Here is a 17,911-nt window from a genome sequence, read left to right on the forward strand (position 1 = left end):
GCACAGGAACAGGTCCTGCAGCCCACGATGTTTTGCCGAATGTATTAAGCCGGTCATTAAATGCCAAACTGAACTAGTCCCTTCTGCCTGCACAATGTCCACATCCCCCCATTCTCTGCATCCTTATGTGCCTATCTAAGGGCCTATTTCATATCCGCTTCCACCACCACCCCTGGCAGCCCGTTCCAGGCACCCACCACTCTCTGTGTAAAAAACTTGCCCCCTGCACATCTCCTCTGAACTTAGCCCCTCTCACCTTAAATGCATGCCCTCTAATATTAGATACTTTGACCCTAGGAAAAAGGTAAATGACTTGACATGAATTAAGTGTGGTCAGTGAAGGTCACATAACTGCCATTACAGTACCCCTTTAATGTGGGTACAGCTAAATGTTTTCTTGCTGCACATTTGGCTGCACCAGTGAATGTGAAGGTTTCTGAGGACCCCTGGACTTGCAAAACCCCTCACTTGCATCTGGTTGTTGAACACATCTGCTCCCCAGGCCATGTTACGCGTGAGATGGATCGCTGGCAGGGAATAACAAACACTCTCAAAGCATCTGCTGAGTCAGTGGCCAGCTGCAGATGCAGAGAGTTGATTAAGAGTCTCTGACACATCTCTTCCTCTCCCCATGGTTGACTGCAGTCAAGCAAATCAGGCAGTAAAGCGTGACCCTCTCAACTGGGCATGACCAGAACCTTTGGGATATTTTTGAAGGAGAGTTGTTCCCTCAGGGCCAGTATCTACCCCCCCACCAAAACCACAAATGATCCAGTGCCATTGGTGGGATCTTGCTTTGTTCAAACTGGCAACCTCACATGTCAACAAAATGTCCTTCACTGGCTTTAAAACGTTTTGGGACATCCTGAATGGATGGAAAGAGGTTCTTACTTTTTGAACTGTGGAAGAAGTCACGAAAGAAAATGCTGCTGTGGACCTTCCTAGTAGAGGGAGTCATAGACATTGATTTTTCCTGACTGGGGATGTAATATCGGATAGAATACGAATAAAGGTCTACTTTGCACGTTAGTGTAGCGGTTAGCATGACGCTTTTACAGCACCAGCGACCCGGGTTCAATTCCCGCCGCTGTCTGTAAGGAGTTTGTACGTTCTCCCCGTGTCTGCGTGGGTTTCCTCTGGGTGCTCCGGTTTCTTCCCACATTCCAAAGACGTACGGGTTAGGAGCTGTGGGCATGCTATGTTGGCGCCAGAAGAGTGGTGACACTTGCGGGCTGTCCCCAGCACATTCTCAGTAACGCAAAAAAACGCATTTCACTGTGTGTTTTGATGTACATGTGACTAAAATGTGACATGTGACATCTTAAAAATATCTTTGCTTTGATGCCATGTAATCCTTTCTTGAGTAACTGATAGGTGGATCATGCAAGCCCCTGTTCCCTGTGATCAGTTGTTCATTAGTTCTCTGATAGGCCCAGTGCCAAGAAAGTCATTGAGAGATACAGCACAGAAAAAGGCCCTTCGGCCCACCCAGTCCGTGCTGACCATCAACCATGGAGTGTTGGTCTTCTTTAGTCAGGGTATTGAGTTCAAGAGCCGTGAAATGATGTTGCAGCTCTATAGAACTCTGGTCAGACCACACTTGGAATATTGTGTTCATTTTTGGTCGCCTCATTACAGGAAGGATGTGGAAGCTTTAGAGAGGGTGCAGAGGAGGTTTACCAGGATGCTGCCTGGATTGGAGAGCATGTCTTATGAGGATAGGTTGAGTGAGCTAGGGCTTTTCTCTTTGGGGAGAAGGAGGATGAGAGGTGACTTGATAGAGGTGTACAAGATGATAAGAGGCATAGATCGAGTGGACAGTCAGAGACTTTTTCCCAGGGCGACATGTGACTAATAAAGAAATCTTGTCTTGTCTTGGGAACACCACCATCTCTAAGGTTCCCTCATTCTGAAAGAGGTCATCAACACTGAATCTTAGAACTCCATACCTAGCTGTATAAAATAAGATAAGATAAGATGTTTATTAGTCACATGTACATCAAAACACACAGTGAAATGCATCTTTTTGCGTAGAGTGTTCTGGGGGCAGCCCACAAGTGTCGCCACGCTTCCGGCGCCAACATGGCATGCCCACAACTTCCTAACCCGTACGTCTTTGGAAAGTGGGAGGAAACCAGAGCACCCAAAGGAAACCCACACAGACACGGGGAGAACGTACAAACTCCTTCCAGACAGTAGCTGGAATTGAACCCGGGTCACTGGCGCAGTAAAACGTACGCTAACTGCTACACTACTGTGCCTGCTAGAAAGGGAGCATCTTTACTGGAGAGACTGCAGTGATTTAGGGCAGGGAGTTCCAGACCCTTCCCACACCCTGGGTGGTGAAGGTTTTTTTACCTATCACTTTAATACCATGCCTCTGGCTGTTGACCCAGGGCTCCAGCTAATTAGTTCCACTGCACACCACATTACACTGTGAAGCAAACTTTAAATCCAGCATGCAACTCCTTTGTAAACCTGTGGATACCCTTGGTTCTAATAAAATGCAACACCAGACACTCAAGAATTAAGTGACAATCATATTTGCATTTTGTTTGCAGTGAATCTCATTCATGTTGTGCATCAACTTAAGTTCCTTTTCCTGTTGTGTTATCAAGATCTTTAAACCCAAAAGTGGTGCTGAAATAGCACAGACAGGAATATAGCCTTAAACAGCAAGCTTAAAGCAGGGGCATTAAATCCAAGGCTGTCAATGCAGGAAACCCTTCCCGTGGAGATCCTGAAACTGTTGACATTTGTCAGTGAGCTGCTCCACCAGGATTGTCCCTTCTCTGACATCCATTTGCATCCCACAAACTCGTGATCTGCATGTTCTTGTAAAATGCACAGATCTCAGGTGTGATGGAGACCTGCAGGATAAACGGAAAGAAAATGAATTGTTCCACATTGAATCACCAACTCATCACTGATTTTCAGCTCAAAAACATCATCCCCAGCAGAAACTTCCTCCTACCATTGTGTTTCGACAACCAGTCCTGGTTGTGAGGGAAGGGCACTGTGGCTCAGTGGGTAGGGCTGCTGCCTCACGGCACCAGAGACCCGGGTTCAATCCTGACCTCCGGCGTCATCTGTGGGGAGTTTGGTCATTCTCCCTGCGACTGCAAGGGCTTCCTCCGGGTGATCTGGTGCAGGCAGATGGGGCAAGTTTGGATTGGCATCATGGTCAGCACAGACATCGTGGGCTGAAGGGCCTGTTCCCGTCCTGTACTGTTCTATGTTCTGTGTTCTTTTCCTGATTGGATGATGCTCAAATAACCTTGTTTCCCATATCCAATATTGAACAAAAAAAGGGTCTAAAGAGTTCCAACACATCCTGATTTATTTTAATACTTCCAATAATAATTTTCTCCCGGGTTTTTGCCTCACGGAAGAGTCCCAGAGATCACCCCAAAAACATGCAAGTTGATAGGTTAATTGTCACTGTAAATTGCCCCTAATGTGTAGGTGAGGGGTAGAATCTGGAGGAGCTGATGGGAATGTGGGGAGAATTTTTTTAAAAAATGGGATTAGTGTAGGATTAGTGCAAATGAGTACTTGATGGTCAACATGGACTTAAAGGGCCAAAGAGGCTGTTTCTGTGCTGTGATGATTAATATTGGTAATACCATCTCCTCCTCACTGAGGATCAACGCAGGATTTGTGCTTAGCCCACTGCTCTACTTTCTCTACACTCATGACTGTGTAGCTAAACACAGTTCAAACACCACCTATAAATTCGCAGATGACACCACCGCTGTTGGTAAAATCTCAGATGGCGATGAGGAGGCATACAGGAGTGAGATAGATCGGCTGGTTGAGTAGTGTCACAACAACAACCTCAAAGTCAACGTCAGCAAGACCAAGGAATTGATTGTGGACTTCAGGAAGGGGAAGTCAGATAACCACACAGTGGCCCTCATTGAGGGGTCAGCGGTTGAAAGGGTGAGCGGCTTTAAGTTCCTGGGCATCAACATCTCGGAGGATCTATCCTGGGCCCAACGAACTGATGCAATCACGAAGAGGCCACACCAGCAGCTCTACTTTGTTAGGAGTTTGAGGACATTTGATACCAAAGACCTTACAAATTTCTACAGATGTACGGTGGAGAGCATTCTGACTGGTTGCATCACAGCCTGGTATGGAGGCTCCAATGCACAGGATCGCAAGAGGCTGCAGAGGGTTGTAGACTCAGCCAGCTCCATCACAGGCACAACCTTCCCCACCATCGAGGATATCTACAAGAGGTGGTGCCTCAAGAAGGCGGCATCCATCACTAAGGACCCTCACCATCTGGGACATGCCCTCTTCTTATTACTACCATCGGGGAGGAGGTACAGGAGCCTGAAGACCCACACTCAAAATTTCAGGAACAGCTTCTTCCCCTCTGCCATCAGATTTCTGAATGGTCCATGAACCCATGAACACCACCTCGTTATTCCTCTTTTGCACTATTTATTTACCTTGCAATCTATAGTAATTTTATTTCTTTGCACTGTACTGCTGCTGCAAAACAACAAATTTCATGTCATAATAAACCTGATTCTGATATTTAGGATCAGCATCCAATTCCTGGAGAACTATCCAGGATACCCCGGACACAGAGCCAGCCTCTTCCTCCTCTGCTTCAGTTTTGGTTGTCTCCAAATACATTAGTGACAGTTTTCATGCCCTAGTAAGCTCATCCAATTCATGCCAAGCCATTAAGACAATATACGCCTTTATAGTAGGATCATGTGCTAATAAACAAACTGCTGGGAACATGCTTACAGTTAGGGGCTGTCAGTCAAGTCAGCTGCCATGCATGGGAAGGCAGGCAGAAACTAACATCTATGGCTTGATGTTACTCCATTGTTAGACCACTGGTCCATTTACCACTGTGCACTAATTGCAATGTAGTGAATGCAATCAACCAGCCTCCCCTCCATGGACTCTTTCAACACTTTTCGCCGCCTCGATAAAGCAGCCAATGTAATCAAAGACCCCACCCTGCACATTCTCTCTTCTCCCCCCTCCCATCAGGCAGAAAATACAAAAGCCTGAAAGCACCTACCACCAGGCTCAAGGACTGCTTTTGTCCCGCTGTTATAAGACTATTGAACTGTTCCCTAGTATGATAAGATGGACTCTTGACCTCATAAGCTACCTCGGTACACCTTTCACCTTATTGTCTGCCTGCACTGCACTTTCTCTGTAACTGTAACACTTTATTCTGCATTCTGTTATTGTTTTCCCTTGTACTACCTCAATGCACTGTTGTAATGAAGTGATCTGTATGGATGGCATGCAAAATAAAGGTTTTCACTGTGCCTCAGTACACATGACAATAATAAACCAATTCAATTCAATCACATGCAGGTAGGTTACCCCAATGCAAAGGGGAAAATCATTCACCTATGGAGGTAGAATGAAGCAGCCTCAATCCCAGTAGTTGCAGGCTGTACCAGGTAATGAATGGCTTCTGACTTCAGAAACATCCATGTCGAATTTTGTCCATGTCGGAAAGTGCACAAAAATCACTTGATATGGTAACTACGCCCTCTCAGTATTGTAATGAATGGCATCAAAAAGCATACAAGACTGATAAAAAAGGACAATTAGTAGGTGGAGAGAGAGGGAAAACTAGTGGGGTTCAAGAGGCATTTAGACAGGCATGTGAATGTGCAGGGAATGGAGGGATGTGCATCATGTTCAGACAGAAGGGATTGGTTTAATTTGGCATCATGTTCAGCACAGACATGGTGGGCCGAAGGGCCTGTTCCTGTGCTGTGCTGTGCTGTATTCGAGTTCTGTTTATATGTGTACATATGTCGGACTTTTGAATTTAATAACATTATGGGAGCTTGTTCATGTGCGAGGGTGTCCATAAGTCTGGCATTCACAACTCAGGGATGACCTGTATTGAGCCTCCATCCTTCCCTACATCTCATGCCAGCTTCTTCTCCATTTGTAAACAGGTCAAAATTTAGGTATCCTCATAACCTTAAGTGCCAGGAAACATTCTGCACGTTTTGCAATGGTGCCAGTACAGTATGTGTGCAAGAAATGGTGGACAATTCCCAATACAACAGGTGCTAGGCCATCGAGCAGATGAGTGGCACCTTAATAACGTTCACATGGGCTACTAAAGGCTTGTAGGGATATGGGCTAACAAGAGGCAAATGGGACTAGTCGAGGTAGACATCTTGGTTGGCATGGACGAGTTGGGCCCAAGGGTCTGTTTCGTATGACTATGACTCTAAGGAGAATGCTCCACATACCTACGCTCAATGGAGAAAAAGTACTGAAATGGATCAGTGGCTCATCTGCTGCCTCACAACTCCAGAGACCCGGGTTCAATCCTGACCTCTGGTGCTGTGTGTGTGTGTGGAGTTTGCACGTTCTCCCTGTGACCGTGTGGGTTCCCTCCAGGTGCTCCGGTTTTCTCCCATATCCCAAAGACATGTTGGTTGCTATGTTCATTGGCCACTGCAAATTTGTCCCTAGCATGTAGGTGAGCGGTAGAATCTGCAGGGAGTTGATGGGAATGTGGGGAGAATAAAATGGGATTAATGTGGGATTGGTCTAAGTGGGTGGATGTTGCTCGGTGTGGCCTCAGTGGGCCTGTTTTCATTCTGTATCTTTCTCTGATTTAGATGACCTTGCCATTTTAATGCCTTGATACCTAAAGGTTGAACACTAATATCTTCAGGCAAAAGTTGGAGTCATGAGTGTTGCAGCATGTCATCACACATGAAACTCAAAATTCGACAGGCTGGACCACAGGAGAATGTCTCCCCTGGCCAGAAGACTCTCGAACCACGGGTACAGTCTGAGAACAAGGGACGGGCCATTTAGGACTTGTATGAGGAGAGATTTCTTCACTCAGAGGGTGGTGAATCTTTGGAATTCTCGACCCTACCCCACTGGACTCTTGAAGGCTCAGTCACCGAGTTCATTCAAAACAGGGTCTCGTGTCAAAAATGCTGACAGTTCCTTTTCCCCTGCTCGACCCGCTGAGTTCCTCCAGTGGATTATTTCCTGCTCCAGATTCCAGCATCTGCAGTCTCACATGTCTCCGTTCAGAACAGTGATGGAAACATTTCTAGGCAATAAGGAAATCAAGGGACATAGGGATAGTGCAGGAAAATAGTGCTGAGGTACATCAGCTATAGAGTGAAATATAGAGCAATACAGTACGGATATTTGCCCCAACCAGTCCAGGGCAAGACCCTTAACAATGTTGAAGAGCAGAGAGACCTTGGGGTGCAAGTCCATGACTCATTGAAAGTGACTACACAGGTAGATAGGGTGGTTAAGAAGATTTATGGAATGCTTGCATTTATTAATTGGGGTATTGAGTATAGGAGTCAAGAAGTTATGATACATCTCTATAGAACTCTGGTTAGGCTGCATTTAGAGTATTATGTGCAATTCTGGTCATCTCACTGTAGGAAGGATGTCGAGGCTTTAGAGAGGGTGCAGAAGAGGTTTACTAGGATACTGCCTGGATTAGAGGGCATGTGCTATCAGGAGAGACTGGACAAACTTGGGCTCTTTTCTCTGGAGCGGCGGAGGCTGAGGGGGGATCTGTTGAAAGTGTATAAAATTATGAGGGGCATAGATAGGGTGGACAAGCAATATCTTTTTCCCATTATTGAATGATCCAATACCAGAGGGCATTCATTTAAGGTGAGAGGGGGTAGGTTCAGAACAGACGTGAGGGGTACGTTTTTTACTGAGAAAGTGGTGGATGCCTGAAATGCGTTGCCTGATAAGGTGGTGGAGGCAAATTCACTGGGGGCTTTTAAGAGGTGCTTAGATGGGCACATGAATGAGAGGAAAATGGAGGGATATGGACATTCTGTAGGTAGGAGGGAATAGCTATGTCGGCACAACATTGTGGGCCGAAGGGCCTGTTCTGTGCTGTACTGTTCGATGTTCTATGCTGACCACGGTGCCCACCCAGCTAGCTCTAAACCTGATGAATAGTGGAGCAGGTCAACTATTGGGATGGTTACTTCTGCTCTTGTTTCATCAGGTAGATCAGGGTCATGTGGCAATACTTTCAGGCAGTTGTCCCACCTTAACCTGTGGATCTGTTCCTGTCTGTCACTTTGCTTTCCTGATCTGTACAGCATTGACTAATGAGCTGTCCTCAGGCATTACACAGGAGGTCCATCTGCATGTTCACTGATAACCCATAGCCACACTGGTACAGAGGAAAGCACTCATTCAATGACTTTCCCATGAAGGAAAGGTGATCAGCTGCTCGCTGCTCTTTCTGAGAACACCATGGGCACCAGCTAGCTGCTGACGGCTAACGTCCTTGAGCTCTGGGTGAACTTGAGGGCAGAGGGTGGGGCATCATGGAGCACATTTCCAGATTTCTAATCCCCTTTCTCTTAACTTCTGGGTGGTGGGATGGAGGGGGAGAGAGGTTGGTGAGGTAGTGGGGTTTTCAGGAAGGTATACAAATGAATTCATAGAATTGTTATGGAATAGAAAGGCCGTTTGGTCCACAGAACTGGACCCTTAGTTTAGCAATTCCTTCAGTCTGTTCCCCACTATCTCCATAACCCTGGAAATTATTCTGACCCATCTGCCTCATCAATTCCTCTTTGGAAGGACAATTATATGTATTTCTTTATATACATTATGCTTTGAGGCTGCATAGGTAATGCAGGGAAGCTTTTTTAATGTTTGCACATATGCAAGGGAGTTTCCTCATGCGTGATATCTACAAGAGGTGGTGCCTGAAGAAGGCAGCATCCATCACTAAGGACCCTCACCATCCGGGACATGCCCTCTTCTTATGTTGCGCTGACGTAGCTAATCCCTCCTACCTACAGAATGCCCATATCCCTCTATTTTCCTCTCAATCATGTGCCCATCCCGTGTCTGTGTGGGTTTCCTCCGGGTGCTCCGTTTTCCTCCCACATTCCAAAGACGTACGGGTTAGGAAGTTGTGGGCATGCTATGTTGGTGCCGGAAGCGTGGCGACACTTGTGGGCTGCCCCCAGAACACTCTACGCAAAAGATGCATTTCACTGTGTGTTTCGATGTACATGTGACTAATAAAGATGTCTTATCATATTGGGCTAAGAGAGCACATGAAGATCCACCCATCCAATGTCCTCAACTTCCAGGTGCTCCTGTTTCCTCCCACATCCCAAAAACTGGCGGGTCGGTAGGTTAATTGGCCACGAAATATCTGGGTCAGTGGTAGAAATGGGGTGGGGGAGGGTTAGTGGGAATGTGGGGAGAATAAAATGGGATTAGTGTAGGATTAGTGTAAATAGGTGGTTGATGGTCAGCACGGACTTGATGGGCCGAAGGGTCTGCTTCCATGCTGTTTAACTCCATGAGCTCGATGACCTTCCACCCAGCCACCATCCATCACTCACTACCACAGGCTAACAGGTTTCAAGCCAAGATGTGTTGAGCTACTCACAAGCAACATGCAAAAGCAAAAGATTTTTAAAAAAACCTCATAACCTACACAATAGCCAATCAGGTCAAAATAAAATGTAGTGCGAATCCCTACACTTTGCAAGTCTGTGCATCATCTGGACAGGACTGTGGGAATGGGGACTTGTATGGATACGGACTACATTGTATGTTGGGCCTGCTGAAGATCAGGGCTGATTCCTCCCCTTCACTCCAGTACAGTCTAGATCAAGCCTGCCTGACAGGCAGCTCACTACCTACCTGATCACTTCAGAATGATATGGAAGAGAGGAGGTTCCTGAGTGTTCAGGAGGAAAGAGCGTTTATACCTGCTGGAGAGAGGACCAATGCTTGGAGCATGTCGGACAGTGAGACAATCCCTTGCACAACATCCTCCTCATCCACCAATACCAACCGATGGACCTGAGGAAGAGACAAGAGGCAGGTAAAGGTGGGAAGACCATGAGAAGGTTCACCCCACTGTCTGAACAAGGCCTCTGGGACCTCTTTGAAGACCAGCTGTGGCCCTCCTTTGACCCAATGATGGTGTGACCTCGGAGATGGGGCGGAAAGGATTAGCTGGAATGGTTGTAGGGTTAAGGAACCTCTGTTACATGGAGAGAGTGGAGAAACTGAGATTACCCACGACGTTAAAAAAAAGACTAAGGAATACCTAATAAAGATAATCTACATTACAATGAATTAGATGAAGCAGAGAGTGAAAAACTATTCCTAATGGAAGAGTGCTTGGTAAACAGAGATTGCAATTTCAGATCCATGATAAGAAATCCCAGGGGAAAAAAAGAGGAAATTATTTTTTTATTGTACACAGCTAGTTGTCATGAGCTGGCACCCACTACATTAAAGATGCAGTGATAGAGGTTTATAAGATTATGAGAGGCATAGAAAGAATAGACAGCCGGTATCTTTTTCCCCAGGGTCAAAATGTCTAGTATTTGAGGGCATGCACTTAAGGTAAGAGGGGAAAAGTTCAAGGGGAAAAGAGGGGGCAAGGTTTTTTCACACAGAGAGTGGTGGGTGCCTGGAACGCACTGCCAGACACCCACCACTCAGAGGCAAACATGACAGAGGCACTCAAGAGGCTCCGAGATAGGCACAATGTGCAGGAAATGGAGGGATATGGACATTATGCAGGCAGAAGGGATGAGTTCAGTTAGGTATTTAATTCCTAGTTTAATTAGCTCGACACAACATGGTGGGCTGAAGGGCCTGTTCCTGTGCTGTACTGTGCTGCGTTCTAATAGGTTGCAACACACAAAGCACTGGAGGAACTCAGCAGGTCAGGCAGCATCTATGGAGGGAAATAGACAGTTGATGTTTAGGGTTGAGACCCTTCATCTGGACTGGAAAGAAATAGCAAGCACAGAAAGGTGAAGGGAAGGGTTGGAGCAAGAGCTGACGGGTGATAGGTGGATCCAGGTGAGGGGGGTGATAAGCAGATGGCGGGGGGAGAGTGGGAGTGATGTCAGAAGCTGGGAGGCGATAGGTGGAGGTGGCAAAGGGCTGAAGATGGAATCTGATAGGAGAGGAAGGTGGAGTGTGGGATAAGGGAGGGAGGGTGGGGAGGGGAACCAGTGGGAGGAGTGTGTTTGTGATGGCAAGGGAGAGGGGAGGAGAAAGAGCGAGGGTGATGGGGGCCAGGTGGATCGGGGGAGAGAGGGGGAGCGGTCACCGGAAGTTGGAGAATTCAGTGCTCATGCCGCCAGGTTGGAGACTGCCCAGGCGGAATACAAGGTGCCGTTCCTCTAACCTGTGTTTAGACACAACGTGGCAGTGGAGGAGGTCGATGAGGGACATGTCGGTGTGGGAATGGGAAGTGGAATTAAGATGGCCGGCCACAGGGAGATCCTGGTTGGATCTGCGTGGAAGGTTGAAGAAAGCAGATTCAGCAAGAACTTTCGAAAGGAAATTGGACATAAAACTAAAACGGTCATTTAAGGTCATGCTGTCTTAGACATGTGAAATCAAGTACCTCTCCCTCAAACAATTTGCTGGACTTAACTCAGCAATTAATTCATCTGTTCCTAGTGGGATCTTGCTGTGCGATAATTCACTGCCCTATTCCTATCGGGTCTAAAACCCAGTGCTCTGGGAAGAAAGCCAGGATGTGGGTCTAATCGGTGGCACTTTTAATAGAATAGATCGCACAAGTCAAAAGGCTGTTTTTAGCCCAAACATCATCCTAAAAATAAATCTGTGAGCTGCTGGAATAGATTCCATTCCGCTGTTCTCTCCTTGTATCTGGTGGGCAGCTGAGATGTTTATCGGTGCAACTGAATGCAGAGGGAGGTTCTCGATTATTGAGTTTGAAGGTTCCAAACCTCATGCTCAACCAGACGCTCAATGATGACTTCCAGGGTCTCGTGCGCGTAACACTTGAGGACATTCTCGAAACAATGCCATCTCTGTTCTAGTACCTCCTTCACACTGACGTGCAGGTTGTTGTAAGCTTTCTGAGCAGCAAGATTCTGCAGAAAGAGAACAGAGCATTTGCTTATATTTAGAAAGTGTTTGCTTATTGCCAACAACCACACTGTCTGCCCGTGTGTCTCTGAATGATAATCCATCACTTTACAATTCCTAATAACAATATTTCTAATGGTGTCTATAAATAAAGCATTGAGTCAAACCTCTGAATTCTAGCAAATGTGGAAGAGGTCACTGGGTATCAATCCAGAATGTGTGTTGAATCTGGTAATGGGTGTAGAGTACAGATGCTTTGTATCTGGAACCAAGAGTAATGTATTAATCCAGTCCCTGTTTCAAAACTCAGTCCAGGTTTTTAATCAAACACTAGTAGGGAGACACAGGGGACTGCAGATGCTGGGATCAGGAGCAAAACAGAAACTACTGGAGTTAGTGGGTCAGGCAGTATCTGTGGAGGTAAGGAGACAGTCAACATCTCGGGCCGAGATCTTTTATCAGGTCCAATAGGGAGTCATAGTTTGAATTTGATTCATGTACTGTTTTGCATCAATTCATTCCAAGTTTTTTCTTGACCTATTCATTGTTTGTATTGATCCATCCCAGATTGTATACTGACCCATTCCATTGTTTTGTATTGATCCAGTCCAAATTTTGTTCTGAACCATCCCCTTGTTTTGTATTGATCCAGCCCATGTTTTGCATCTGGCGCGAGGTAAAAATCTTGCATTGATGCAATCCACATAACTTAAAGACTGCAGGTAGAGGTCAGTTCTGTTTTTACATTGCTTCAACCCCAACTCCACAAGTACACGTCTGCACCCTTACAAACATCAGAAGACATGTAGCTCTTGCACTTCCAGGGCAGCATTCGTGAGTTGGAGCTGTAGCTGGGGTACTACGCCTATTCTGAAGCACAGTCCCTATGGTACTGCAAGGAGTAGGGCACTAGATAATAGCACAGCAAGATCTCACAATGTGTAACGAGTTAATTGCTGCGCATTTTGTTGCTTTTGAAGCAGCATTGTTTGAGGGAGATGTCCTTGCTTTCACGTGCTCTAAGACAGCATTAAAGTAGTTTACTTGCAAAGCAGAGAACTTAACAATGAAATATTGTTGCTGCAGGGTTAGTAAGTTTGCGGACGACACTAAGATCGGCGGTGTTGTGGATAGTGTGGAGGGCTGTCGGAGCTTACAGAGGGATATTGGTAGGATGCAGAGCTGGGCTGACAAGTGGTAGATGGAGTTCAATCTGGAGAAGTGTGAGGTGGTACACTTTGGAAGGACAAACTCCAGGGCAGAGTACTGGGTAAACGGCAAGGTACTTGGCAGTGTGGAGGAGCAGAGGGATCTGGGGGTTCATATTCACAGTTCATTGAAAGTTGCCTCACAGGTGGAAAGAGCAGTTAAGAAGGCCAATGGGATGATGGCTTTCATAAATCGCGGGATTGAGTTTAAGAGCCGCGAAGTGATGACGCAGCTTTCCAAAACTCTAGTTAGGCCACACTTGGAGTACTGTGTTCAGTTCTGGTCGCCTCATTATAGGAAGGATGTGGAGGCATTGGAGAGGGTGCAGAGGATGTTTACCAGGATGCTGCCTGGATTAGAGCGTATTGAATATGAGGAGAGGCTTAAGGTGCTAGGGCTTTATTCACTGGAAAGGAGGAGGATGAGAGGAGACATGATAGAGGTATATAAAATATTGAGAGGAATAGATAGAGTAGACAGTCAGCGCCTCCTTCCCAGGGCACCAATGCTCAAGACGAGAGGGCATGGCTTTAAGGTTATGGGTGGGGGGTTCAGGGGAGATGTCAGGGGGAGATTTTTCACCCAGAGAGTGGTTGGTGCGTGGAATGCACTGCCTGGGGTGGTGGTGGAGGCAGATACATCGGACAGGTTCAAGAGCTTGTTGGATAGGCATATGGAGGAATGTGAGATAGAGGGATATGCGGGAGGAAAGGGTTAGATAGTGTGAGGGTGGTTTGATGGACGGCACAACATGGTGGGCCGAAGGGCCTGTTTTGTGCTGTATGGTTCTATGGTTCAGACTGTTGGTCAGTTCTGGGTTACAAAGTAGACCCATCAAATAATACTCCTCAGGATGACACTACAGAATACTAGGTGACATAGCCTTAAGGTGTGAGGAGGCAAATTTGAAAGGTATATGCTGGGCAAGTTATTCTATACAGAGAGTGGTGGGGGCCTGCCTGGAATGTGCTGCCGGGGGTAGTGGTGGATGTGGATATGATAGTGATGTTTAAGAGGCTTTTTGAGTGGCTCATGAATATGCAGGGAATGGACGGATATGGATTTAGTACAGGCAGAAGGGATTAATTTAATTCAGCACCATGTTCAGTGCAGACATCGGGGGCCGAAGGGCCTGTTCCTGTGCAGTACTGTTCGATGTCCACACACACAGAGACAGCATGCATATCCACGCAGAACAATCCACTGAAGTAATAACCAGGACACTGAAGTTAACTCCCCTTTTGTTCTTTTATATCTACTCAGGAGCTCAGATGCAGGCTTGGCATCCCTTTCTAGGGGCACAACCCTACATCTTCGAGAGACGGTGCCTCAAGAAGGCGGCATCCATCACTATGGACCCTCACCACCCGGGATATGCCCTCTTCTCGTTACTACCATCAGGGAGGAGGTACAGGAGCCTGAAGACCCACACTCAACGATTCAGGAACAGCTTCTTCCCCTCCGCCATCAGATTTCTGAACAGTCCATGAACCCATGGACACCACCTCGTTATTCCTTGATTTTGCACTATTTATTTACTTTTGTAACTTATAGTAATTTTGTGTCTTTGCACTGTACTGCTGCCGCAAAACAACACATTTCATGTCATCCAAGTCAGTGATAATAAATCTGATTCTGACTTAACCCTCAGTGGATTATCAGAACAGGTTTCATACTCCAGTCCTTACACCAAGGTCTCAGCCTTCAACACCACAGGCAAGTGATTCACAACACAATAACTGCCACAACCTTATTTCCAAACCAACTTGCCTGTCATTGTTGAACCATTTCCCCAGATGCCAAAATAAAAGTTATTCTTCCTGATCTAATATTCAAAATTATTACAGCACAGGAGGCCATTCAGCCCAGAGTGTCCATGCAGCTCTCAGTAGAACAATCCCATCAGCCCCCATTCTCCTTCTTATTTTCCTGTAACCCATACTTTCTCCTGTTCTCAACTCTAAATATTTTTTGCATCTACCGACACTCGGGGTAACTTACAGTCACCAATTAAACTACTAACTTACAGAAAACCGGAGAAACTCACGTGGTCACAGGGAGAACGTGCAAACTCCACACAGTCAGTTCCCGGGGTCAAGATTGAACCCAGGTCTCTGGAGCTGTGTGGTTGTGCCTCCACAGGTAGTGCCACTACGTCATCCTTGTTTTCGCCTCCTTCCGAGGGCCGGCTGTTCTTGATCTCTGCAACCTCCTCCATTCCTACAGTGTTCCAAGCACTGTACTGCAGCCGCAGAATAACAAATTTCACATCACTTAAGTCAGTAGCGATAATTCTGATTCTGCATTCCTCTGCTTTTGTCCGTTTCTTATCACAGCCCTATTAATGTCCATGGATTCCGCTACCAGACCATAAGATATTAGGAGCAGAATTAGGCCATTCAGCCCATTGAGTCTGCTCCATCATTCAATCATGGCTGATTTCTTTTAAACCCCATTCTCCTGCCTTCTCCTCATAACCCTTAACCCCCTTACCAATCAAGAACCTATCAACCTCTGCCTTAAATAAGATAAGATAAGATATCTTTATTCGTCACAGGGCAGGCATGGCAGTGTAGTGGTTAGCGTAACACTATTACAGTGCCAGTGACCCGGGTTTCAATCCCGGCCGCTGTCAGTAAGGAGTTTGTACGTTCTCCCCGTGACTGCGTGGGTCTCCTCCGGGTGCTCCGGTTTCCTCCCACATTCCGAAGATGTACGGGTTAGGAAGTTGTGGGCATGCTACGTTGGCGCCGGAAGCGTGGCGACACTTGCGGGCTGCCCCCAGGAACACTCTACGCAAAGATGCATTTCACTGTGTGTTTCGATGTATAAGATATCTTTATTAGTCACATGTACATCGAAACACACAGTGAAATGCATCTTTTGAGTAGAATGATCTGGGGGCAGCCCGCAAGTGTCGCCACGCTTCCGGCGCCAACGTAGCATGCCCACAACTTCCTAACCCGTACATCTTCGGAATGTGGGAGGAAACCGGAGCACCGGAGGAGACCCACGCAGACACGGGGAAAATGTACAAACTTCTTACAATGGCGGGAATTGAACCCTGGTCACTGGCGCTGTAATAGTGTTACCCTAACCGCTACACTACTGTGTCTGCCCATCCAATGACTTGGCCTCCACAGCCCTCTGTGGCAACAGATTCTACAGCTTCACCGCCCTCTGACTGAAGGAATTCCTCCTCATCTCAGTTCTAAAGGGATGTCCCTTTATTCTGAGGCTGTGCCCTCGGATCCCAGACTCATGGAAACATCCACTCTATCCAGGCCTCTGGAATTCCCTCCCTAACCCTCTCAACTTCCTCACCTCTGTCTCCACCCCTGACTCTTTTGGTTGTCTATCCTAATACCTCCTCCTGTGGCTCAATGTCAGATTGCGTTTCAAGTTCTGTGAAGGGCCTTGGGAAGTTTCAGTGTCAAAGTCACTGTATAAACACAAGTTCCTGTTGTGTGATATGTGAGTAAGCACCAAAGAGTTAGATGCCTTAGTTTAGTTCCTGCAGATGCTAAAGTTGAGATGGTTGAGAGATTCAAGTTCCTTGGAGCGAACATCACCAACAGCCTGTCCTGGTTGAACCATGTAGACACCACAGCCAAGAAAGCTCACCAACGCCTCTACTTCCTCAGGAGGCTAAAGAAACTTGGTATGTTCCCTTTGACCCTCACCAATTTTTATAGATGCATCACAGAAAGCATCCTATCTGGATGCATCATGGCTTGGTATGGCAGCTGCCCTGACCATGACTGCAAGAAACTGCAGAGAGCTGTGGACACAGCCCAGCGCATTACGGAAACCAGCCTCCCCTCCATGGACTCTGTCTACACTTCCCGCTGCCTCGGTAAAGCAGCCAACGTAATCAAAGATAAGTTTGTCATGAAGTAGGTTTATATAGGTTAGCACAACATCGCGGGTTGAAGGGCCTGTACCGTGCTGTACTGTTCTATGTTCTATGTTCTAAAGACCCCACCCACAGACATTCTCCCCCCTCCCATCAGGCAGAAGGTACAAAAGCCTGAAAGCACGTACCACCATAGTCAAGGACAGCTTCTATCCCGCTGTTATAAGACTATTGAATGGTCCCCAGTACGATAAGATGGACTCTTGACCTCACAATCTACCCTGTCTTGACCTTGCACCTTATTGTCTGCCTGCACTGCACTTTCTCTATAGCTGTGACACTTTATTCTGCATTCTGCTATTGTTTTCCCTTGTACTACCTCAATGCACTGTTGTAATGAAATGATCTGTATGGATGGTATGCAAAACAATGTTTTTCACTGTACCTCGGTACATGACAATAATAAACCAATTTACATTCAGATACCATGTTATCCCCAACCACTCCCAGATGAATGGAATTGTTATAGTGCAGGAGGAGGCCATTCATCCCATTGAATCAGTGCCAGGTTTTTATATTAAATCTCCCCACAAACTCTTCACATATAGTGATACCTCTGTATTTTTTTTGCTGCAAAATACTATACTTACTATAGCATCGAACCTTGAGTACAGATTCACCACTTTACCTGGATTGAAAGAAAAATGTAAATAAATATGTGTTCATTGTACCTGAAAACCAGATATCTCACAAGAGTCCTAGAGACATACAGTACAGAAACAGGCCCTTCGGCCCTCCATATCCATGCTGTTCATCAAGTACCCATCTATATTAATCTCATTTACCAGCACTTGGTCGATAGTCTTCTATGCCTTGGTGATTCAAGTGGTCATCCATTTAATTGGAGTCATACGGCATGGAAACTGGCCCAACTTG

The 17,911-nt window shown here is 46.5% G+C and overlaps 1 protein-coding gene across 1 annotated transcript in view; it reads right to left on the reverse strand.

The window, feature by feature from the left end:
* Window positions 1–9,732: 9,732 nt before the first annotated feature.
* The window catches only part of LOC127575148 (5'-AMP-activated protein kinase subunit gamma-1-like), a 35,058-nt gene continuing 26,879 nt past the window's right edge, over window positions 9,733–17,911 (reverse strand). Inside the window, exons 8-10 of the mRNA XM_052024843.1 lie at window positions 17,626–17,663; window positions 11,769–11,915; window positions 9,733–9,849 (exon numbers count right to left, since the gene is read on the reverse strand). Coding sequence (XP_051880803.1) covers window positions 9,733–9,849; window positions 11,769–11,915; window positions 17,626–17,663 — 302 coding nt within the window. The remainder of the gene's footprint in view (window positions 9,850–11,768; window positions 11,916–17,625; window positions 17,664–17,911) is intronic.

The sequence above is a fragment of the Pristis pectinata genome, chromosome 1 (genome assembly GCF_009764475.1).
Source record: "Pristis pectinata isolate sPriPec2 chromosome 1, sPriPec2.1.pri, whole genome shotgun sequence".
NCBI lineage: Eukaryota > Metazoa > Chordata > Chondrichthyes > Rhinopristiformes > Pristidae > Pristis > Pristis pectinata.